General features: G+C 37.9%; 2 protein-coding genes and 1 non-coding gene across 10 annotated transcripts in view; 2 read left to right on the forward strand and 1 right to left on the reverse strand.

The window, feature by feature from the left end:
• The window catches only part of PCLAF (PCNA clamp associated factor), a 90,525-nt gene extending 86,219 nt beyond the window's left edge, over positions 1 to 4,306 (forward strand). The window contains exon 4 of the mRNA XM_054513473.2: positions 4,167 to 4,306. Coding sequence (XP_054369448.1) covers positions 4,167 to 4,257 — 91 coding nt within the window. The 3' untranslated portion in view covers positions 4,258 to 4,306. The remainder of the gene's footprint in view (positions 1 to 4,166) is intronic.
• Positions 4,307 to 4,385: 79 nt separating this feature from the next.
• Positions 4,386 to 25,207, forward strand: part of CSNK1G1 (casein kinase 1 gamma 1) — a 103,386-nt gene continuing 82,564 nt past the window's right edge. For all 8 annotated transcript variants that reach the window (XR_006794960.3, XM_045899882.3, XM_045899887.3 and 5 more), the window contains exon 1: positions 4,386 to 4,566. Coding sequence is in view for 7 of the 8 variants with exons in the window: in XM_045899882.3 (XP_045755838.1) it covers positions 4,386 to 4,566 (181 nt within the window). In the remaining variant the exon portion in view is untranslated. The remainder of the gene's footprint in view (positions 4,567 to 25,207) is intronic.
• LOC123862586 (U6 spliceosomal RNA) lies at positions 17,462 to 17,565 on the reverse strand. Its single transcript, XR_006795287.1, has one exon. It is a non-coding gene; the product is annotated as a U6 spliceosomal RNA (small nuclear RNA).

Below are 25,207 nucleotides of genomic sequence, written 5' to 3' on the forward strand. Positions count from 1 at the left end.
AGATTTTATTTTTTATTTTATTTTTTTTAAAGATTTTTATTTATTGAGAGAGAGAGAATGATAGAGAGAGAGCATGAGAGGGTGGAGGGTCAGAGGGAGAAGCAGACTCCCTGCTGAGCAGGGAGCCCGATGCAGGACTCGATCCTGGGACTCCAGGATCATGACCTGAGCCGAAGGCAGTCACCCAACCAACTGAGCCACCCAGGTGCCCTATTTTATTTTTTTTTTAAAGATTTTATTTATTTGAGATAGGGAGAGAGAGCACACAAGTGGGGGGAGGGGCAGAGGGAGAGGAAGAAGCAGACTCCCTGCTGAGCAGGGAGCCTGACCCAGGCTTGATCCCGGGATCCCATACTCATGACCTGAGCCGAAGACAGACACTTAACCAACTGAGCCACCTAGGTGCCCCAAGATTTTATTTTTAAGTAATCTCTACACTGAACATGGGGCTTGAACTCACAACCCTGAGATAAGAGTTGAATGTTCTACTTACTGAGCCAGTGAAGTGCCCCATAATCTTGTCTTTTTGATACTAGGTATTCTGACTGGTGTGAGGTGATATCTCATTGTGGTTTTCATTTGCATTTCCCTGATTAGTGATATTGAGCCTCTTTTCATATGTCTGCTTGTCTTCTTTGGAAAAATGTCTATTCAGGTTTTCTGTCCATTTTTAAATCAGGTTATTTGGGTTTTTTGGCATTGATTTGTGTGAGTTATTCATATATTGGGTATTAATCCTTACTGGATATATCATTTGTAAATATCTTCTCTCATTCAGTAGATTGCCTTTTTGTTTTGTTGATGTTTCCTTTGCTGTGCAAAAGCTTTTTAGTTTAGTCCCAGTAGTTTATTTTTGCTTTTGTTTCCTTCGCCTAAGGAGACATATCCAGAAAAATAGTGCTGAAGGCTGACATCCAAGTTTACTGCCTGTGTATGTGTGTGTGTGTGTATTTTGTTTGTTTGTTTGTTCTTAGGAGTTCTCTGGTTTCATGTCTTACATTTAGATCTTTAATCTATTTTGAGTTTATTTTTGTCCATGGTACAAAAAAGTGGAATTCCCCTCCCCCCCCTTTTAAAAGATTTTATTTATTTATTTGACAGAGACAAAGCGAGAGAGGGAACACAAGTAGGGGAAGTGGGAGAGGGAGAAGCAGGCTCCTGCCTGAGCAGGGAGTCCAATGCGGGGCTCGATCCCAGGACCCTGGGATCATGACCTGAGCTGAAGGCAGAAGCTTAACAGCTGAGCCACCAAGGTGCCCCTCCCCTCCCCTTTTTTTAACTGTAAAAAAGAAAAAGAGGACAAATCTTACAGTTTGTATTTTACTGCTATCTTTGGAAGTCATTTTTTAAAATTAAAGTATAACTTAATGTTTATCTTGGATGTTCTATTTGACCTGGTTCTTTTTTTTTTTTTTTTTTTTAAGATTTTATTTATTCATGAGAGACAGAGAGGGAGAAAGGCAGAGGCAGAGGGAGAAGCCGACTCCCTGTGGAGCAGGGAGCCCATATACATATGGACTCAATCCCAGAACCTCAGGATCATGACCTGAGCTGAAGGCAGACGTTTAACCAACTGAGGCACCCAGGCGCCCCCATTTGACCTGGTTCTTGAACTAACTTTCTCATATGTTAACTGCTACTAACTGAAAATAAATCATTTAATATCCTTGTGAAATAGAAATCCTAACTATCCTGTCCTAACACTAATGAATTGAAATAATACTAGCTTCTTTCTAGATGAATTCTAAGAGTTTTTAGGGTTAATCAGGATTCTGTTGTACTATTTTGTGTAAATATTTGGTTATGTCATTGAAAATCTGTTTTCTGTTAAGTAAGACCATCATAATTGTTACTCAGTATTTATTAAGTACCAATTATATGCAAGAAACTAAAGGAGATATGACAAGATCCCTAACTCCAAAGGCTTATAATCAAATTGAATATTAGAGTACATATCGATATAATCTGGTACATGTTAAGTGGCAAATATATACATAGTATACACAGTGGTGCTCCAAGTGTTAATAATGAGTTGGTTATAAAAGGTTTCACAAGGGACATAGGATGTGAGTCAGGCCTTTAAGGCAGAAGAGGCCATTCTAGGTATGAGGGCTAACAATGGATGCTCCTTGTGTTTATGTAGTAACTTTTTTTTTTTTTTTTTAAGATTTTATTTATTTCACGGAGAGAGACAAAGCGAGAGAAGGAACACAAAGGGGGGAGCGGGAGAGGGAGAAGCAGGCATCCCGCGGAGCAGGGAGCCCGATGTGGGGCTCAATCCCAGCACCCTGGGATCATGACCTGAGCCGAAGGCAGACGCTTAACGACTGAGCCACCCAGGCACCCCATGTAGTAACTTTTTAATACAAGAATTTAAATAGGGGGTTTAATATTGAAGGGACTCAAATGACAAGCTAAAGAGTTTGCAGTGGGGTAGTAGAAAATAGTTTTGAGCAATGGGTGGTGATAAATAGGATTTTGAAAATTTTAATTGTTCAATTAGTTTGATTTCTTAAATGAGAGGTGCCATATAAAAGTAGTATTAAATATTATTCATCTTTCATAATTACAGATTAGACCATGCTTATGTCACATGCATAGATCAGAAAATTGGTATCTTAAATGTAAGTTTTTTTCCCATGTTTGTGGGAGTTAATGTGATTCTTCTGGGCTACAAGCAGGTGTTAAAAACATCCTTTTCCCAGCTGAACACGATTTTTGACTTTCTGCAGGGTTCTAACTTGGCAAGTACTGTATGTTTTTCTGTACATACATGCAAGTATACATGGATAATGTGGGCTGTACGTGATTACTCCACCTAATGCTTCATGAGTTTAAGTGCAATGGAGAAAGTTAATGACAAGCATGAAAATAACCTCCATCTGTTAGAGTGAACACATATGAAAAATATGAAGAGCAATAGATAAGGTATTACAGTTTTCCAAATCTTATAAATGAAACTATTACACTAGTGATAATTTATGAAAATTTGGGAGTTAGTTGAATAGCTCAAAATTGTCTGGATAGGCTAAGATCCATCTTTTTCCTGTCTTCAAAGAAATTTATAAGATAAGGGAATAAAGTATAGCCTGACAGTTTCTCATACATAGACATAGCTGCACCAGTGAAGACAGAACTATCTAAAACATGTTAAGTTTTATTTCCCTTCTCTTACTAATACTGTCTGAAGGACCTTTAGGAAACAACAAAGATAATTGGAGGATGTTAGATACAATTGCAAAGCTTTAGTCTAGGACTGCTTAGTACCCCTAGGGTTTTGGGAAGTCTTTTCTAGAAGTAGTCTGTGTCATCAGTAACTTGTTTTGGATTGTGTTGTTGCTGTCAGTGCTTGATAAATGGTGGGGATGGAGGAGGGGGGGACAGTAAGTAACTTCATTTATGATAGGTCCTATACAAAGTTGAAGGAAGAGCTTTTAAATGTCCTCAGTTTATTTAACTAGACTTAACCTCACTGTATCTTTCTGTTGGCCAGTGATGAAAAAGGGAGCAAATGGGGGTGCCTGGGTGGCTCAGTCGTTAAGCGTCTGCCTTCGGCTCAGGTCATGATCCCAGGGTGCTGGGATCGAGCCCCGCATCAGGCTCCCTGCTCGGCGGGGGGCCTGCTTCTCCCTCTCCCGCTCCCCCTGTTTGTGTTCCCTCTCTTGCTTTGTCTCTCTCTGTCAAATAAATAAATAAAATCTTTAAAAAAAAAAAAAGAAAGAAAAAGGGAGCAAATGGCTTTCTTGTGGGTCATATGTCCAGTACTAGAAGATAGCATTTATTTATGTATGTGTGTATGTATGTATGTATGTATGTAGGTTCCACTCTCAGTGTGGAGGCCAACACAGGGCTTGAACTCATGACCCTGAGATCAAGAGTTGGATGCTTAACCGACTGAGCCCCCTAGGCACCCCAAAGATAGCATTTTATGTTAAAGGCTTGCGTGTTCCCTTAGCTACTATGGTCTGCAGCCTACTGAGCTTATGTTACCAGATGAATAAATAGTCCAGATGGCTAAACTGTTGGAGAATATAAAACCAAAACCCATTTCAGGAAGCTATCCACTTTGTTCATTTTGGGATAGGATCCATTCTAATTAGTGGTAACTTTCTGAATTTGTTTTAAAATTTAATTTTTAACTGTATGTTTTCTTGATTTTTACCTAGGTTACAAAATACCCTCCTATGCTTGAGATCCACAGACTACATGTCCTACAAGAACAAATCAATGATTTTTCATCTCTTGGCGATACATTAGAAACATAAATATGGTACCAAAAGATCTCCTTAATTTTCTCTGACTACGGTTTATTTGGATGTACTTTTGTATTGAAGAGAAATATACGGACTGAGGCTACTCGTGCAGAGACTCTGTCGTGTAGGATCATGGACCATCCTAGTAGGGAGAAGGATGAAAGACAACGGACAACTAAACCCATGGCACAAAGGAGTACCCACTGTCCCCGACCATCTGGCTCCTCAACATCCTCTGGGGTTCTTATGGTGGGACCCAACTTCAGGGTTGGCAAGAAGATAGGGTGTGGGAACTTTGGAGAGCTCAGATTAGGTAAGGACTTTGGTTATATCAGTGGCTTCCAACAACAACAACAGCTATAATTAGCTTTGGTGTGTTTTAAAACAAGCAGTTATAATTTCATGAGACATTATCTTAAGGAGGACTTGTTATTATAAGAACTAAAGAATTTGTGAAGGGGACTATAGTCACTACCAGTTATAATTGTATCCAAGGTTCATCTCTGTTTGTGTATGATAGGCTTTTAAATTTACCACCAATTCTGAGATTTTATGATGTAGGGAGAGCTGCATACAGATAGCAATAAAATGAAAATTCTGATTTCGTTGGCCTGAGAGGTAGAGCCCTAAATTCTTAACAAACTTCAAGTGACCTAGATATTGTTGGTCCTTGAACCACACTGTGAGGAGGGAGTAAGGCCTTGCTTTAATTCAGACTCTACCCCTTATAAGGGGTAAACCCTTATTGAGTAATACCCAGACTTAGTCTATAAGGATATACGTCCTGTTCAGAGAGGCTTTCCAACTGATACTATGTTTGCATTTCTTTCCTGGAAATAACCAATATCAGGATTGATCTAGAACTCCAGGGAGAAATTATGCAATTTTATTTCCCAGCCAAGGAAATGGATTTTTTAATTTCAAGTATAAATTTATGAGTACGATCATGAAAAATGACAAAACCAGTTTGAAGATGTGAAATTGGGAAGTAGATACAGTAGGTATTTATAAATTTTTCAGTGGCCCTCCCTGGATGAGTTGGGAAGAGAAAATGAAAGATCTTATATGAAGTTGGACATCAGCTTGGAGAATGTGAAGAGGTTCCCTTTTAGGCTAAAGTGTTTGCTTTTTCTCCATAGCTGTTATGGGTATGGATTATTATGAACACCCATTGTAAGAGACTCTGGCCCTTGGGGGAACAGGAGTGTGGAAGGGTAAGATGATTATTGCTTGTCACCTCTGCTATTTCTGATCTTCAAAAGAAGAAGGAAAAAATGTTGTCTCTGGTCCCTCATAGAGAGAATCAGGGAAGCATCACTACCCTAGGGAGAGATCACTGGGTGCACAGTTAAATTTAAGGATGCTGAATATGAATTTATTTTTACTGGTAGAGGCGCCTGGCTAGCTCAGTTGGTAGAGCATGAGACTCTTATTTTTACTGGTAGAAGGCCAGCAGCCTGGAATTTTAAGACCTGACTAGTGTAATGGAAGGCTCTTTATATTTAGTGATGTTCGAGTTAGCAAATCTAGCAGATGCTACTGAGAAGAGTAAGATGTGTAATTTCACACTGCTTGAGTTCCTAGCAACTACTGAGTTGTTTTAGCAGCTAGTTTCGTGAATATTCATTTATGTAATGGATTGACTTCGCTCTAACATCACAGTAGTAACTTGAATTAAATAGATTATGACATAATCATCCACAGAATTACTACTGAGAGGCAGTTTGATGCATATAAATTCTTGCTTTCTCAGAACATCATAAAATTGTTTGATTTCTCTTAAAGATAAAGAACAACTTTAGTCAGTGAAAACTGGAAATCGTCTTGTTTAATTACTTAAGTCTAGATTTGTATTAGATGATCTTTAAGTTTACACAGGAATAGAAAAACTTACTGAGTTAAAAGGATAAATTTGTAGCCCATATGTATTTCAGAGTAGTAGAGTGTGTGTTTTATTTCCTTACATGAATTTAGGATAATTTTGGGAGTTCTCATTTTGGCTTGCCTTGTAGTCAGTAGAAAGACCTTTCTTTTGAAGTGGTTTTAGTCTTGTGTACTTATCAGGTTTTCATTATCCCTGGGACCATTTTGTCATGACATTGTATCTAGGAATACTTTTTATCAACAGAAACCAGAAAAGGTACTTCCAGAATCATTTGACATCTTCCTAACAGGGTATGCTATATCCATTCCACTGCTCTTTGGCTGTGATATTAGTAAGTAGGAGATTGTGCAGACAATAGAAGATATAAACTAGAAATTCCGAACTCAAGGCAGGTGCAGATGGGCCTTCACCAAGGCTACCACCTACAAAGCCATGCTTTCTTCTCCACATTCGTTTCTTTCTCTAGCCACACTGTCTCTCTGCCCCTCAAACAGCCAGATACATTTCTGCTTCAGAGCTTTGGCACTTAAAGTTCCCTCTGCTGCAGAATTCTTCCCCCAAATTTTGCTTAGGTAGTTGCTTCTCATCCTTCAGGCTTTATCTTTTGTTACCGTCTCAGAGAAACCTTCAGTGATTCCTGCCCTACCTCCACTTAAAATGGCACATTTCTCCCCTACCTATATTCTATCCCATCAAACACTTTATTTTAGTCATCACATTGATCATTACCTGAAATGATTTATTCATGTTTGTTTACCTGTTAATTGTCTCTCCTTACTTGAATATAACCCCCTTGGAGGGTGGGGATTCTATCTGTGTTATTTACTGTTGTTAATCTGTGGGATGGATAGATAGGTAACCAGATGAATGGAAAGAGAGAGAAAAAAACATAGCCTCCTTCAGGCTCCTGGTGGGTGGTAGGTAGTGGCCTTAGTACCACTGGATTTAGGTAGACCTCTGGTTTCCAGATAGAGAAACAAAGAAAATAATGCAATGTTAGTAAATTTTGGTTCTCTGCAAATCTGTTTCTACCCCATCATTCATTTAACAAACATTTCTTTTTTTTTTTTTTTAAGATTTTATTTATTATTTATTTGAGAGAGAGTGAGAGAGAGAGCATGAGCAGAGGGGAGAGGGAGAAGCAGGCTCCCCGCTGAGCAGGGAGCCTGATGTGGGGCTTGATTCCAGGACCCTGGGATCATGAACTGAGCCGAAGGCAGACGCTTAACGACTGAGCCACCCAGGCGCCCCTTAACAAACATTTCTTTCTTTCTTTCTTTCTTTTTTTTTTTTAAGATTTTATTTATTTGACAGAGAGAGACAAAGCCAGAGAAGGAACACAAGCAGGAGGAGTGGTAGAGGAAGAAGCAGGCTTCCCGTGGAGCAGGGAGTCCGATGCGGGGCTCGATCCCAGGACCCCGGGATCATGACCTGAGCCGAAGGCAGGCGCCTAATGACTGAGCCACCCAGGAGCCCCTTAACAAACATTTCTTGAATAATTACTATTTTACTAGACTTTGGGAAAGATAGAAAGAATAACAAAGTGTAGTTTCTGTCCTTAAGAATCTGTCTCACAGTCTACTGGTAGAAAGAAAAAAACAAATTATAACATGAAGTGATAAGTATTATAATAGATCATATTAAAAACTGCTTTGGCAGCAGTTAATAAAGGTTTCAGAAAGGAAGTATTATTTGAGAATAGGACAAGACTTCCACTGGTGGGCACAAGGAAGAAGGGCTCTCCAGCAGTAGGAGCACAAAACATTATCAGAGTAGCAACTAGTTAACCCAACTACATGACTGGGTTAATGGATGTGAAGAAAAAAAAGTCATAGATGACTCTATTAGGTAGGTTGTGAAGTGTTTAGATGGTATTAAAGCATTTGGACTTTATCCTGTAGGCAGTGGAGTAGAATCATCAAGGGTTTTACAACAGAAGAGTGACATGATCTCGTTTGTATTCTAGATAGATTATTCAGGTAGTTGTAAGATTAGATCAGATAAGAAAGAGATTGACATCTTGTGAATTTTGCTCTAATTATAAAACTTGTCACATTGTATTATCTTCCCCCATCTCTTTGCCTCAAGATTAGCCTGATGGTAGTACTTTGCTTCATTAATCTTTATATTCTCAGCTCCTTTTACTGTGTATGGCATATAATGTGTATTTAAGAAATGTTAATGGGTACTTAAGAAATGTTTGTTTGGCTTTATAGTCTAAGTCAGAAATGGCCAGACCTGCCTTAGCTCTTAGCTCTGAAAATGGCAGTGAGATGAAAGGAAGGGATGAATGAGGGAGAAATTTCAGAAGTAGATTGTAGGCAGGCTTTGACCACCAGATGTTTGAGGGGTAGCTTTCAAAGATGACCGAGTTTGCCAGCGTGGAGAGACCAAGTAAATGAGGAAATTTTAATGGAAATAGGAAATAGAGTTTGTTAATATATTGACTTTAAGGAGTGTGCAGCACATATGCAAAAATGTGAATCTGAGACTAAGAAAAGTTTAGGCTTGATAGGGATTAGGAGATCATCACCATGTAGGTGTTAATAGATACGCAGTCACAGATGATGAGATGATACTTTATGGCGTTTGTATGAGTGGGAGAAAGGTACATTTAAGGGATGCTGGAAGAGGAAGAGCTTGAAGAGTAGAGAGGTTGGAAAGTCAGAAGAGTTTTTTCAAATTTTACTTTAGAAGTTTCTCCAGGGACATCTGGCTGGCTCAGTTGGTGAAGCATGCAACTCTTGATCTCGGAGTTGTGAGTTGGAGCCCCGCGTTGGGTGTAGAGATTACTTAAAAATAAAATCTTTTAAAAAAAAATGTTTTTCCAAAGATAACCACTAATTTTATTAAATTAATTTAATTTTCTATAATGTATATCAGGACATATTTTAGAAATGTAATCAAATTGTACTATAAATGTATTTTTATCACTTAATATAGCACAGATTTCTTTTTTCAATTTAAATATAGATCATTCTTGGGGCACCTGGGTGGCTCAGTAGGTTAAGCGTCTACCTTCGGCTCAGGTCATGATCCCAGGGTCCTGGGATCGAGCCCTACATCCAGCTCCCTGCTCATTGGAGAGCCTGTTTCTCCCTCTCCCTCTACTGCTCCCCCTGCTTGTGCTCTCTCTGTGTCTGTCTCTCTGTCAAATAAATAAACAGAAATCTTTAAAAATAAATAAATAAATATAGATCATTCTTTTTTTTTTATGAGGGCGAGCATGCATGCACACACGAGAGATGGCAGGGGAGCAGAGAGAGAAAGAATCTTAAGAAAGCTCCACGCCCATGGGGCGCCTGGGTGGCTCAGACGGTTAAGCGTCTGCCTTCAGCTCAGGTCATGATCTCAGGGTCCTGGGATCGAGCCCCACATCGGGCTCCCTGCTCAGCGGGGAGCCTGCTTCTCCCTCTTCCTCTACCTGCTGCTTCCTCTGCTTGTGCTCTCTCTCTCTCTGTCAAAAATAAATAAAATTAAAAAAAAAAAAAGCAAGCTCCACACCCAGCACGAAGCCCTGTATCGGCTCCATCTCACGACCCTGAGATGACCAGAGCCAAAACCAAGAGTTGGACGCTTAACAAAGTGAGCCACCCAGGCACTCCTAGATCATTCATTTTTAATGTCTGTAGTTATTCTGTAATTTAGCCAAATTATATATACATATAAATTGTTTCTGTTTCTTCATATTATAAATGATACTGTACTGAGCATCCTAATAGATGCCTGTAGTACATCCTTGTAGTACAAACTTGGCTATTTTATTAGGATAAATCCGGGAAGTGTACACTCTTGAGTAAAAGGATATCCATATTTATGATTTTGTTACATATTGGAAATTTGCCCCCTCGAAAGATGATTTCTCTTTACTTTCTGCCTGTGTCTGCATGTGTGTGCATGGGTGGTTCTTTCCCTACCCCTTCAAAAACCTTGAACATTATTGAGAATCTTTTGATCTATGCTAGTCTGATAGGGTAAAATGGTGTCTTATTAAATGTGTATAGGTTCACGGGTAAAGTTAAATGTCTTTATACACTGATTTATATATCTTCTTTTAAGAGTTGCTTCTTTGTGGCCTTTGCCTGTTTCTCAGTGGAAAGATTATTTCTGTGGAGTCTTACCTGTGTGTATTGCCTCTATAGATAAGGGAATTTTGAAGATTTGAGAAAGAAAGATTGATGAAGGATGATTGTGAATAAAAGGTTGGAGGATACAATGGAATGGAAATAGATGTGCAAGTTGTTTTTCATTAATTGAGAAACATGGGGGCTATTTTGAGGCCTTTTTTTATTTTTTTATTTTTTTATTTTGAGTATTCTGAATCAGGCCTGGAAAGAATCATGTGAACATTAAGTTGTGAATGATTCTATTCCTCCAGAATTAAGAAAATGTTGTCTACATTTAATATAGTCTACAAATAATGGCTTGTTTTTCTTCTTAGTTGCAAGAATAAGTAGATGATATTTCTTTCCCATTCCTAATAGGTATGTACCTATGTTAATGGGAGACCCTTTAGACTAGACAATCTCGCATATAATTTTAATAATTTTCATATTATTCTTGTGAAATAGGACATTGTTAGAGAATCTTTTTACTTGCAAGTAAGAAAATGGAGGCACAAAGAATTCATTTTTTTTTTTTTGCTATTTTTCATCTTTGGTATCTGATGAAATACGCCAAAGTACATTAGCAGAGAAGGATGTTTTTGACAAAGGTAAATTGGCCAAGGGTAGCAACTTGTCCTCTGACACTGTCCTCCCTGGCTTCTAAAATAAGATACTTATTTCTGTGACTAAAGTAGGGTGTACATGACAACATCTCTGCATATTGTTCTTTCCTTACCTGAATTACTTATCTATCACTAATGAACTTAAATTAGAATTTGTAACTTCAGCTTTTACCAGCCAGTTCTATGTTTGGCAGTTGTGATCATTAACGGTTTACAGATGCATATTTTCTAAAGCCCTTGGTTTCATATTGTGTCCCACAAGGTCTTAGAGCCCTTAGTTCCCACTGTGAGAGAATGGGAAAGGAAGAATGAAGAGAAAGGACTCTCACCTATATACTGAGTTTTCAATAAGATTTTGTTCAAAAGATAGCAATCTGCTGAATTAAAAATTTTTAAAGATTGTATTTATTTATTTGAGAGAGAGTGTGTTTGTGATCAGTGGGGAGGGCCAGAGGGAGAGGGCGAAAGAGTCTGAAGCAGACTCTGCACTGAGTGCAGAGTCCCACATGGGGCTCGATCCCACGATGCCCAGATCATGACCTGAGCCAAAACCAAGAGTTGGACATTTAACCGACTGTGCCACCGAGGTACCCCTCTGCTGTGTTAAAAAGTTTTGAAAATCATTCATCTGAAAGAATATAGGCTTAAGATAAAATTTAAAAGTGTTTATTCTTTAGTTGAAAGTGAAGGCATTGTAAAACGAAATGTTACTTTTTTATTCATAGTTTCTTAGTAAATCTTACCATTTTGAACATACAGAACTAAGTCCGTATCACCCCAAAACTATGCCAGCCAATGAAACAGAAACAGATGTATTGTGCTTTTACAGCATTGTTAAGGTTCTCCTGTACATTTGCAAACTTGTAGGGTCTTTGGATGGAACATACTAAAACAAGTAGAACAAGAAGTCATGTCATCACTCTCTTTCCCAAGTGGTTAAAAGTAAGAGTCCTGGAGTCATATTGCTTTTCCAAGTCCCCCCCCCCAACTCTTTTTAAGGTAAGAGTAATAATACCTACTTTACAGATTTGTTGTGGAGATATAATTCAGATCATGTATATAATCACATAATACAATGGTTCATACATAGTGAGCATTTATATACATAATACAAATATTGTTTAAACTTTTGTTTTAGTTTTTCCCATCCTTGTATGAAGACTTTCATATTTTTACTAAAAAGTAAAAAGAATAGGATGGTGATTATCCATAATATACTATTACCTAGATTTACCAGTTGTTAATATTTTGTCCCATATATTTTATATCTTTGGAGATGTGTGTGTGTGTGAGTGTGTGAATGTGTGTGCTTGCACCATTCAAAGTAAGTTGTAGATCTGACAAAATACTTTCCCCCTTCCGTAAGGGATGTTTAATGGCCCCACTTCACAGGTGTGTAACAGATTATATCCTTTGTTTTGCTTCCATAGTATGTTGTGGAGGGATTTAATTTAAAATTATGATTCCAGAAATAAGGCATTTTAATTTTCTTGAAAAAACTACAAGTAAGTATAAAATTCTTAGTAGTATCATAGTTTAAATTTCTTTTGGAATTACACCCTGTTAGTTCTAACTCAGCAGAGGTTGTTGAGGTTAAGCAGCTTTAACAGATCTTGAGGAAGAATTTTTTTTTTTGTCAGCATAATCCATCAAAAAATGGTAGGAGTCAAGCACTTCAGCCACATTCACTGACACACAGTCTGCATGCATCACATTAATATAGCAATTTTAGAAGTGTCGCAGATAGGATTCTTCAGGATTATGCATCTTGGCTAGTTTATCAGGAGAATTTAATGGTGAAGTTTCCAGGATTGCTAAAACCAATCTGGAGGGGTGCCTGGGTGGCTCAGTCGGTTAAGCGTCTGCCTTCGGCTCAGGTCATGATCCCGGGGTCCTGGGATTGAGCCCTGCATCAGGCTCCCTGCTCGGCCGGGAGCCTGCTTCTCCCTCTCCCTCTGCACCCCCCTGCTTGTGATCTGTGTGTGTGTATGTGTGTGTGAAATAAATAAATAAAGTTAAAAAAAAAAAACCAGTCTGGAATTGTGTGAGCAGGACTATGAAGCAAAGATGATTTTGGATTTGATTATGAGGAGAGTTCAGAATCAATATTTACGTGATGCCATCGTACATCCTAAGGAGAAAACTGTCTGAACTTAGACTTTTCCAAAAAAGCAAAGCTTTTATCAAAGGAAGTGGAGCTTACTGCCAATCATAGTGGACTCTCAAAGAACAGATCATACTAGATTAATCCGCTTTTTTCCTGAGTTGGGGTTACTAGGGCAAGAGAATGCTATAGATATATATTTTTTATAATCTAATTTTTAAATTTTTAATTTTTTAAGTAATCTCTACACCCAATGTGGGGCTCAAACTCACAACCCTGAGATGAAGAGTTGCACACTCTACCAACTGAGCCAGCCAGGCGCCCCTTTTATAATCTAATTTTAATGAAAACAATCATAGGGCATAGGTTGTAAAATCCTGATCTCTACAGGCAAGCATTTCAACTCTTTTAACAATGTCTTCTAGGGGCGCCTGGGTGGCTTAGATGGTTAAGCATCTGCCTTCGGCTCAGGTCATGATCCCGTGGTCCTGGGATCAAGCCCCGCATCGGGCTCCCTGCTCTGCGGGAAGCCTGCTTCTCCCTCTCCAGCTCTCCCTGCTTGTGTTCTCTCTCTGGCTGTCTCTCTCTCTGTCAAATAAATAAAATCTTAAAAAAAAAAAAACAAAAACCCAATGTCTTCTAGATAGCTCCTTTCTCCTAAGTGTTATTAAAGATAGTTTTTTATTTTTCTGGTATACACCATCCCAGTCATTCCCCACATTCTCCCAATATACTTAATGTTATACTTTTTGTTTAAACTATTTTTCTGCATTTATAGTGTTATGGTTGTGAAAATATTGTTCACAGCTGAGCTACGAGAGCACTATTACTATGTTTTCTTTCATGTACGTCCCCAAACCCCTTCCCTCAAAATTAAAAATTATTGATACTTGGGGCGCCTGGTGGCTCAGATGGTTAAGCGTCTGCCTTCGGCTCAGGTCATGATCCCAGAGTCCTGGGATTGAGCCCTGCATCGGGCTCCCTGCTCAGTGGGGAGCCTGCTTCTCCCTCTCCTTCTGCTGCTCCCCCTGCTTGTGCTCTCTCGCTCTCTCTGTTAAATAAATAAATAAAATCTTAAAAAAAAAAAATTACTGATACTTGATTTTTATTTATTTTTTATTTTTTTATTTTTATTTTTTTATTTTTTAAAGATTTTATTTATTTATTTGAGACAGAAAGAATGAGAGACAGAGAGCATGAGAGGGAGGAGGGTCAGAGGGAGAAGCAGACTCCCTGCCGAGCAGGGAGCCCGATGCGGGACTCGATCCCAGGACTCCAGGATCATGACCTGAGCCGAAGGCAGTCGCTTAACCAACTGAGCCACCCAGGCGCCCGATACTTGATTTTTAAAGAATTTTCTTAGTTATCCACATATCTTTCATTAATTTTTTTTTAAAGATTTTATTTATTTGACAGAGAGAGACACAGCGAGAGAGGGAACACAAGCAGGGGGAGTGGGAGAGGGAGAAGCAGGCTAGTTTATTTTACCTTGACCAAGGCATTTAGTCTCTAATCTCTTTCATCTTTAAAATGATGAAGATTGGACTAGGCAATGCCAAGGGTCCTTACAGGTCTAAAACTTAAGTAACTCTTGCTTTTGTTGGTCTGGACTTTATATAGCATTAGTGATGACAACAATCCACTAACAAATGCTCTTTGTTGATGGTGGTTAAAACCACCAATGATGGTAGTCATTGGCGTTTAAGTACGATTACCTATTACTAGGAAAAGAAATATAAAGTATAAAATGATAGCCAAAAATCTTTTCTTTAAGTAGCATTATTTAGTTTCTATAGTGGACCATTCCCAACTTTAATCTTCAGTGATTTTTCTGGGAGGTGAAGAGGGAAAGCATTGGCTAATTAATTAATTATTATTTTTATTTATTCTTAATTTTGCAAAACAGGTATTTTGGAATTTAGAGTAAAATCAAAGTGGAGGAGGACATTATAAACATTGTACCTTATTCTGTCCTGAGCTTTTTATTTGAATAAGGTACAGTAGGGGAGGTGAGGCTAGAGATGTCAGCAGTCCATTCTTGACTAGGTGTGGGCCATGGTGGAGAGTTTGCACTTTATTCTGTAGGTAGCAAAAAAACCTGGAAAGGCATTACATGTTATCTTTTCCCCTTGCTGGAGAGCATAAATTAATAAGAAATGTCTGATCTCATTCCCCCTTCCCACAAAAAAGTATAATTTTTTAAAAAATTGAAAGATATTTAATTTTTTATATATTTTTAAAAGATTTTATTCATTTATTTATTTGAGAGAGAGAGAGAGCACAAATGGGGGGAGGGAGAGGGACAAGCACATTCTGCGCTGAGCACGGAGCCCAGTGCAGGGCTTGATCCATGACACTGAGATCATGACCTGAGCAAAATAAAAAATCGGACACTTAACCAACGGAGCCATCCAGGCACCCCAAATTTTTTTATATTGTTAAAAAACACAAAACAGTCTTTTTTTATCCAATGGTACTGGTATGTAAAGAATAATAGTGGGAGTTTCTCAAGTTTGGATGGTTTTGCTTCAACAGTAAATGCTTTGTGATTTTAAGTAATTCTGTGTTCCTATGATTAAAGGACTCTTCTAGGTAGTTTAGAATGTTTCTGCCATGAGACTAAAAGTTAACATGTCTTTTTGAGGTTGTAATGCTACTTTTTCTATTTATCTTTATTTTATAAACTATTTCAGAGATTCATTAATCTAAATAATTTTTAAAAATCTAAATAATAATTAGATGGTTTGGATTTGAACATCCAGAAATTCCAATTCATGAAGGTAGTTTTGTATTGTTTTTGTTTGTTTTGGTGGACAGAATTGTAACATCACAGAAAATTAGAGCAAAGTCTTTGTTCTGTCATGTGTATATGTATGTACATATATGTATATAGTCACATATACATATATATGTACTTTGTTTAAGCAAAGTTGGATATGCTTTGGGATTCTGCTTTTTATTTACTAAAATGGTAATGTGATTTTCATGATTATAAGTTTAATGGCTATATTCTTTTTCATCAACTGAATTACCACAACTGTTACCATATAATTGGGCTTCTGGTTACTTGTAGATTTTAGTATTATAGTAAATAGCACAAACATTTTCATAAAGATAGATTATTATCAGAAATATAACATCCTCTATAGCTTAGTGGATAAAATTAGTTTTGTTTTATATATGTTGGGCAGGAAATTTATACATCAATGATAGAAGTACAGTTTTCTACAGATACTCTAAAATATCTATATTTTCAGAATATTCAATTATTTTTTTCACAAAAATTTATGTAGAGTATATTAAGGTAAATTAGAACTATAAATTACATTGGCTGAAATTTTTAGCTATGTTATAGTAAAGCTGCATATGCTATCATTTTTCTTAACAAGTTCTAGCTCTCTGGAACAAAGCTGAAGACTAGCAAACAAACCAAAAGAACAATAAAAATTTTAAAATGTCTTAGCAGCCAAAATAGGTATCTTAGGATCTATGTACCCTAAAATATCTGTATTTTAGAACTACAGTCTTTTCCTTAAAGCTTCTGTCTTCATATTTATATGCATTTCTTTTTTTTTTTTTTTTTAAGATTCCATTTATTTATTCATGAGAGATAGGGAGAGAGAGAGGCAGAGGCAGAGGGAGAAGCAGGCTCCCCGCTAAGCAGGGAGCCCGACATGGGACTCGATCCCAGGACCACGGGATCATGACCTGAGCCGAAAGCAGACACTTAACCATCTGAGCCACCCAGGTGCCCCTTTATATGCATTTCTAACAAGCTTATTTTCTTAGTCTCCTGTAGAGTAGGAACACAAGAGAAGGTACATATATCAGGAAGTAATCACTAGCTGACTGATAGCAAGGGAGGGGACAGAGTATACAAAACAGAGCAGTCTAGGCAGAATAACCTTATGTACTTCATTAACCTTTAAGGGTGTCACTCTAGTGACGTAATATAACTCTTATTTATCTTGACCAGATTCATAAAAAAAAAAAATCAGATATTCTGTCTTTAAAAAAATTTTTTAGGGGCGCCTTGGTGGCTCAGTTGGTTAAGCATCTGACTCTTGGTTTTGGCTCAGGTCATAATTTCATAGGTTGTGAGATCGAGCCCCATTTTGGGCTCTGTGCTCACTGGGGAGTCTGCTTGAGAATCTCTCTCCTCCCTCTGCCTCTCTCCCCCCTTACGTACTTTCTCTCTCTAAGATAAATCTTAAAAAATTATTTTAATTGAGGTATAATTGGCATATAACATTAGTTTCAGGTGTACAACATAATGATTTGATATTTTTGTATATACTGCAGAATGATCATCACAGTAAGTCCAGTTAACATCTCTCATCCTACATAGTTACAAATTTTTTTTTCCTATGATGAGAACTTTTAAGATTTACTTTCTGAACAACTTATAAATATGCAATACAGTATTATTTACTGTAGTCACCATGCTATACATTACATTCCTGTTACTTCTTTTATAATTGGAAATTTGTAAAAATATGGAGCACTTCACAGATTTGTATGTCATCCTTACACAGGAATTATGCTAATCTATGTATTGTTCCCATTCTGGTATATGTGCTGCCAAAATGAGCACCAAATACTCTTTATGAAGCCTGAAACTTCAAAAACATTTTCATTTTAAGTGATTTTACTTTTTAACTTTTATTGAAGGAGTGTCACTAATCTGGAAAATTCATTTATATAAGAGTTCCCTAGTTAGAGTTTAAGGGATACTAACACTTTTTTTTTTTTAAGATTTTATTTATTTATTTGCCAGAGAGAGATACAGAGAGAGAGGGAACACAAGCAGTGGGAGTGGGAGAGGGAGAAGCAGGCTTCCCGTGGAGCACGGAGCGCAATGCGGGGCTCGATTCCAGGACCATGGTCATGACCTGAGCCAAAGGCAGACGCTTAACAACTGAGCCACCCAGGTGCCCCGATACTAATACCTTTTTTTATAAAAGATTTTATTTGTTTATTAGAGAGAGTGTGTGATCAGGGGGAAGGTCAGAAGGCGAGGGAGAGGCAGAATCTCAAGCAGACTCCTCACTGAGTGTGGAGCCTGATGTGGGGCCGGATCTCTTGACCCTGAGATCATGACCTGAGCTGAAATCAAGAGTCAGACACTTAACCAACTGAGCCACCCAGGCACCCCCAATACTTCTCTAATTAAAAGAAATAATATGCTTCTAGGAATGGGTCATGAGAGAAGAGGTCCAAATTATTATTAAAAATATCCATGTTTAATCTGAAAATGAAGTTAAGAAAACAGTTCTCTTTACAGTACTATCAAAAGAATAAATTTAACAAAATGAGTATAGAATTTATACTCTGAAAACTATAAAATGTTGAAAGAAATTAAAGAAGCCCAAAATACATGGAACGACATTCATATTCAGGGATCAAACTTAATATTCTTAAGATGGTAGTACTCCCCAAATTGATCTCCAGTTCAACACAATTCCAGTCAGAATTCTAGCGGCTTTTTTGTAGAAATTGACAGGCTAATCCTGAAATTCATATGGAGTTGCAAGGTATGCAGAAGAGCCAAAGCGGTATTGAAAAACAAGAACAAAGTTAAATGACTCACATTTTTTTTATTTCAAAACTTAATACAAAGCAATAGTGATCTAATGCCAGTGGTACTGGCATTAGAATAGACGTAATAGGTCAATGGAACAGAATTGAGAATCAGATATGAATCTGGGGGTCCATTGCTTTTCAACCAGTATGCCAAGACCATTCGATGGGGGAAAGTATAATTTTTTCAACAAGCAGGGAGAGCAGCAGAGGGAGAGAGAAGCAGGCTCTCCGCTGAGCAGGGACCCCGATGCAGAGCTCGATCCCAGGACCCTGGGATCACGACCCAAGCTGAAGGCAGACACTTAACTGACTGAGCCACCCACGTGCCCCTATACCACATCTTTATCTATTCATCAATGGACACTTGGGCTGTTTACATAATTTGACTATTGTTGATAATGCTGTATAAACATCAGGGCACGTGTATCTCTTTGAATTAGTATTTTTGGATAAGTAGCTAGCGGTGTGAGTGCTGGATCCTAGCGTAGTTTTATTTTTAACTTTTTGAAGAAACTCCAGGGAAAACTCTCTTTTCCAGGGTGGCTGCACCAGTTTGCATTCCCACCAACGGTGCAAAAGGGTTCTCCTTCACATCATTGACAACACCTGTTGTTTCCTGTGTTAATTGATTTTAGCCTTTCTGACAGGTGTGAGGTTGTATCTCATCATAGTTTTGATTTGTAGTTCCCTGATTATGAGTGATGTGGAGCATCTTTTCATGTATTGTTTGGCCATCTGGATGTCTTCTTTGGAGAAATGTCCATTTCTTCTGCCCATTTTTTAATTGGATTATTCATTTTTTGGGTGTTGAGATTGAGAAGTTCTTTATATAGATTTTGGATGCTACCCCTTTATCAGATATGCTATTTCTTCTTCTCCCATTCCATAGGCTGCCTTTTAGTGTTGTTGTTTCCTTCACTGTGCAGAAGCAATTTACTTTGATGAAGCCCTAATAGTTTATTTTTGCTTTTGTTTCTCTTGCCTCTAGAGACATCTAGAAAGAAGTTGCTATGGCTGATGTCAAAGAGGTTATTGCCTGTGTTCTCTAGGATTTTTATGGTTTCAAGTCTCACATTAAGTCTTTAATCCATTTTGAATTGATTTTTGTGTATGGTGTAAGAAAGTGGTCCAGTTTCATTCTTTTGCATGTTGCTGTCTGAATTTCCCAACACCATTTGTTGAAGAGACTGTGTTTTTCCCATTGGATATTCTCCCTGGCTTTGTCAAAGATTAATTGACTATATAGTTGTGGTTTCATTTCTGGGTTCTCTATTCTGTTTCTTTGATCTATGTGTCTATTTTTGCCTTGGTACCATACTGTTTTGATTACTACAGCTTTGTAATATAATCTGAAGTCTGGAATTGTGATGCCTCCAGCTTTTCTTTTCTTTCTTTTTTTTTTTTTTTTTTTTTTGATTTGGCTATTTGTGATCTTTTGTGGTTCCATATAAATTTTAGGATTGTTTGTTCTAGCTCTGTGAAAAATGCTGTTGGTATTTTGATAGGGATTTCCTTAAAGGTGTAGATTGCTTTGAGTAGTATAGACATTTTGACAATATTTGTTCTTCCAATCCGTGAGCATGGAACTTTTTTCCATTTCTTTGAGTTATCTTCAGTTTCTTTCATCTGTGTCTTACAGTTTTCAGAGTACAGGTCTTTCACCTCTTTGGTTAGGTTTATTTCTAAAGGTATCTTGTTGTTTTGGTTGAATTCATGACCCCAAGATCAAGACTCACATGCTCCACCACTTGAGCGAGCCAGGTGTCTCTGGAAGGTTTTTATTGATGGCTTTTATTTTTTTGACTATGACCCACACTAAAAAAATAAATTATATTGTGATCCAGTGCTACACAATTTAATACGTATGTATATCTGCAGCAAACATTTCATGAAATAATACCCTTGCCAAGTGTGGTGTACTGTATTTTTTTATTTTACACTGTTTTCCTTTAAAGAACATGTTGGTCATGACCTCCTGTATTTATTTCACACTCCACTAATGGATCATGTCCTGCAGTTGAGAAAACATTTTAATATTGTCTAAAATAGACATCTTTAAATAAAATAGACATGTTTTGCATATTAATAGTAAACATGCTCTATGTTGTCACAAGTGTTAAGCAAGATGTAATAAGTTTTTTTTATAATATACTACTGATATTGATAAGTAAGTCCTTCAAAAAATTTAGCACACGGAGAAATTGTATTCTTTTTTTTTTTTTTTTAAGATTTTATTTATTTATTTGACACAGACACAGCGAGAGAGGGAACACAAGAAAAGGGAGTGGGAGAGAGAGAAGCAGGCTTCCTGCGGAGCAGGGAGCCCGATGCGGGGCTCGATCCCAGGACCCTGGGCCCATGACCTGAGCCGAAGGCAGACGCTTAATGACTGAACCACCCAGGAGCCCTGAGAAGTCTTTTTCTTGCTGTTAACTGCTAACCATTTGGGAAAAAGTGAAAAAGACTTGTGGCTTTTTTCTTTCAAGTTATGGTGCCATTTTGTTATCTTCTTACCCCTAATCATACTGCCTGCTTAAAAAGATGTTCTCTGGGTGGTGGAGGCATTAGGCCAGTCTGTCCTCTTTCCCCTAAATAGGCATGGTAACCAATCTGAGTTACATAAAAGTGGTTTCTTGTTTTAACACAAAGTACCTCAAGTTCATTTGGCTGGATTTTTTTTTTAACAAGTGCTAGGTAGTAATTTATAAATGTACTACTTTCACTTTACGGCAAGAAAATGTGACAGCTGGAGATCCAACTAAACTGAGAACCTGAGGCTGTAGGTTCCTTTATCAGTGTGACTCTGAGAACTGAGACCTGCTGGTTCTTTGAAATAATGCTGTGTCTGATGAGGCTTACGGTAAATGTTGTCTCTGTAGGTGACTTACTGCAATAGGAAGTCTTCATGCAGTGGGTTTTATGGGCAGCCTCCCATCCAGGGCTGCTGCTTCAAAAGGGCTGAGTTTAGATGTAGAGCTCCAGAAACTTCTATGTAATGCAGTTTCGTTTCCATTAACAGTAAAAGAACTCATAGCCAGGAAGTGAGCGTGGGAAGCATTGTGGATTTTGTGCAACAGATACTAAAAGCTTTGAGTGCTTGGGATTATGCCATCTCATCGGTGGTATTTTGCTGTCCATTAAACTGCCTGCCTTTCTCAGTTATTGGTATGTTTTAAATATATATACTTAATAAATACATTTCAGCTGAAGTAGTCATTCATTTTAAACGGGAAGGATTTTAACCCTCTATTTTTGTAATTCTTCCAGAGCAAAATTTTTGAGTAAGTATATCACTGAGGAGGATAGTGGCTGCGTGATTGTCTAGCTTTCCACATGGCTGCATTTTGTGTTGGTCTGTTCAGTCTTAATGATGCCCTCTGGCAGAGGAATTCATTTGAGTGATGCATAGCTCAAGAGAATTATCCATTGCCTCTTAGGAATAAGGATAATTGCTTTGTAAGAGGGTGACATGTGTTCAGTTCTCTTGGTGCCCCCAGAGAAAGTAAGCAAACACAAGCCAGCATTTTGTGATGTAACAGCCATCACATTTCTTGTTAACATAGGCTGTCTCATTCATTATGTTTCTGTGATTATATTTTTTTATGTAGGTATGAAAGTTGAAGCTGAGAGACATTTTGTAATTGTCTTTTACTTTAGGTTTAGTGGGAACTTGGAAGGAGGCATCATCATGGTAGAGTGTAAGAGTGCTTCCTCTCGGGGCGCCTGGGTGGCTCAGTTGGTTAAGCGACTGCCTTCAGCTCAGGTCATGATCCCAGGGTCCTGGGATCGAGTCCCGCATCAGGCTCCCTGCTCTGCGGGGAGCCTGCTTCTCCCTCTCCCACTCCCCCTGCTTGTGTTCCCTCTCTCGCTGTGTCTCTCTCTGTCAAATAAATAAATAAAATCTTTAAAAAAAAAAAAAAAAAGAGTGCTTCCTCTCTTGGTTCTCTTTCTGTTGTCCACTAGTGGAGACATCATTTTTGACCCTTCTCTTCTTATCCCTCATCTTTTCATATAATCCAAAGGTTACTAGTTTTTTTCTTTGAAATACCTTGATTATAAATCGTATTTTTTAAGTCGTTTTTTGCCAGGAAATATTGGTTCATACCCTGCAATAATAAAAGAGGTAGATAAAAATTAGGTTTATCTAGCACCTTGCAGTTTACAAAGTACTTTCACATATTCTAACTCATGTAATGCTCATAATCACACTGTGTGTGGTAGATGTTATTTTTTAAATGTTTTGCTATCAAAGCTTCCCCTTCATCTTCTTTCTAGGTATTCTCCTCTCTTTTATTTTCTACTTTGGGGCCAGATTAATAATTAGTATTTCACCCTTACGCTTTTTCTCTTAGCACAAGACCTTTGTTGGTTTCACAGCAAGCTGAATAAGGAAGTCAAACCTCCTGATTTGCATTTAGGATTATCCATATCTGATTGTAAACTAGGCTTCTTTTTTTATTATCCTAGAACTTTCTCAGAAGAACCTTCTCTGTATGTTAATTTGGTTCACTGCAGTTAGTATCTGTTACCTATTAAATATCAAATACTATGTTTGTTGCTTAGGGATAAGAAGATGAGTTGAACATTCTTTTTGACCTTTAAAGTCATAAAACTGCAAAGAACAACAAAAAAAAAAGTGGGAGAGAAGAGGAAAACAGGTGAGAAATGTTAATAAAATTTTGGAAGCTAGAAAGCCGATAGTTCAGTGGCAACTGACTTAGTTCAGAGAAAGCTGATGATTGAAAGGTTAGGCCAGTTTGTAATATAAAATACACCAGTTAAGCTCAAGAATTGGAGACACTAGGAACTCAGAAAGTAAGGAACTTAGTGGCAAGTCTATATATGAAGCAGTTGGATGGCTAAATCACCTCTCTCCCTGGCATCACCTGGTTCACAAGAGATGGAAGGTTCACACTGTAGAAAGTGAAATACATTGTGAAAACTGGGCTGCCCAGCTGAACATAGGGAAAATGTGAAAAAGCTTCCTGATTGGTGAGAACCTCCCCCCCTCCGGACTCTGGAAGAAGCACATCTATAAGTGCCTGGGATTCCCTTAAACTCTTGCATTTTTTTTTCTTCAAATGAAATCTGTGCAATTTCTGTAATAACTTTTGCTTAACTATAAAAAAGATTTTCCCCAAATCTTCAAAGAAAAGTGAAGATCTAGGAAAAGTGTGTCTTAGTTGTGTAGCTTATGCCCTGACATAATCTCCACATATGCGTGGTTATGAATACCTTAGAGTAAGAAGCTGGCGTTCAGGGTTATTCACCTGTCCCTATTGGATCTTTCTGGCTTTACTTCTCACCATTTCTCTCCATATACTTTGTGTTCCATTCATATTGATCTACCCACAGTATATCAGATTCTGCACATTTTCTATCATGTTTTCACTTCACTATTCAAATTAGTATTTTATTATATATGATGAAATACCCTTTATTGTCTCCTCTCTTTGCCCTTCAAGGCTCACCTCAAATGCCACTTGTGGCCAAATGCTTTACCCTCCCTCATCCAAGCTCCTGTATTAACCTGTTCATATTTCTCTTTTAACTCATCACATTATGTGATTAATAATTGAGCCTGTGCAAGGCCCTGTGTGAGGAGCTAGAATACAGTCTCTGCAGGGTGAGAACTGAGTGTTAGATGTCTGATACTGCATAGGCTGGGTATTAAATGTTCAAATGCTTTCCGCTACCTTTGGTCTCTTATTTTTCTTTCCTTCTTTTTAAAAAAGATTTATTTATTTTAGAGAGAGAGAGAGAGAGCACAGAGGGGAGGGGCAGAAGGAGCAGACTCTGCGCTAAGCACAGAGCCCGTTGCAGGGCTCGATCTCACAACCCTGAGATCACCATCTGAACTGAAACCAAGAGTCAGAGGCTTAACCAGCTGTTTTGCCCAGGCACCCCTGGTCTCTTATTTTTCTAGTTCATCATTTATGCTTCCTCACAAATGGTTATTCAAAATCACAGATCTGATCATGTCACTACCCTACAAAAACTTTTTGTTTTAAACTTCAAGATGGCATTGAGGATTTTTCTTATGTGGCCCTAGCCTTACTTTTCTAGTCTCTTTTGCTACCCTAACCACTCTTTGCCTATTCCTGCTCCATCCTGATCCTCATGATGCAACTTACAGTTCATCTACTCCCAGACCACCTATCATTGTTAGACTATACCATATACTTTGTCGATTTTTTTGTTTTTTCAGTTCCTTTGCCTTGGGATGCCTTTTCCCCTTCTTCATCTATTAAAATTCAACTCATTTTTTAAGACGCTAACCAGGAAGTAGATGGGGGGAAGAAAGAAAGAAAAGAACTTCTTCCCTGAGAATTGCCTTCTCTCTTTTCACAGTCCATTAAACTGCCTTTCTCAGTTATTGGTATGTTTTAAATATATATACTTAATAAATACACAGATCAGAATCTAGGTTTATTACTCTTACACTTACACCACCACTTTATTTTACTTAAATGTTGTATCTGTTGACGATCTGTTACGTTAAGCATGTACTTCAAAGGTTAAGTTAATTCTTTGACAGTAAAGGCATGTTATACTTTAAATGAGTAAGGGGTGAATTTTGGTGTCTCTACCCCCTGTAGGAATTCTTACTGTTAAAAAAACTGGCTGGGCAGGGGGTGGGCGGGTTGTGTCTA

Source organism: Mirounga angustirostris, unplaced genomic scaffold, assembly GCF_029215605.1.
Source record: "Mirounga angustirostris isolate CCGP_5_RB_7025 unplaced genomic scaffold, mMirAng1.0.hap1 SCAF_9, whole genome shotgun sequence".
In the NCBI taxonomy this organism is placed as follows: Eukaryota; Metazoa; Chordata; class Mammalia; order Carnivora; family Phocidae; genus Mirounga; species Mirounga angustirostris.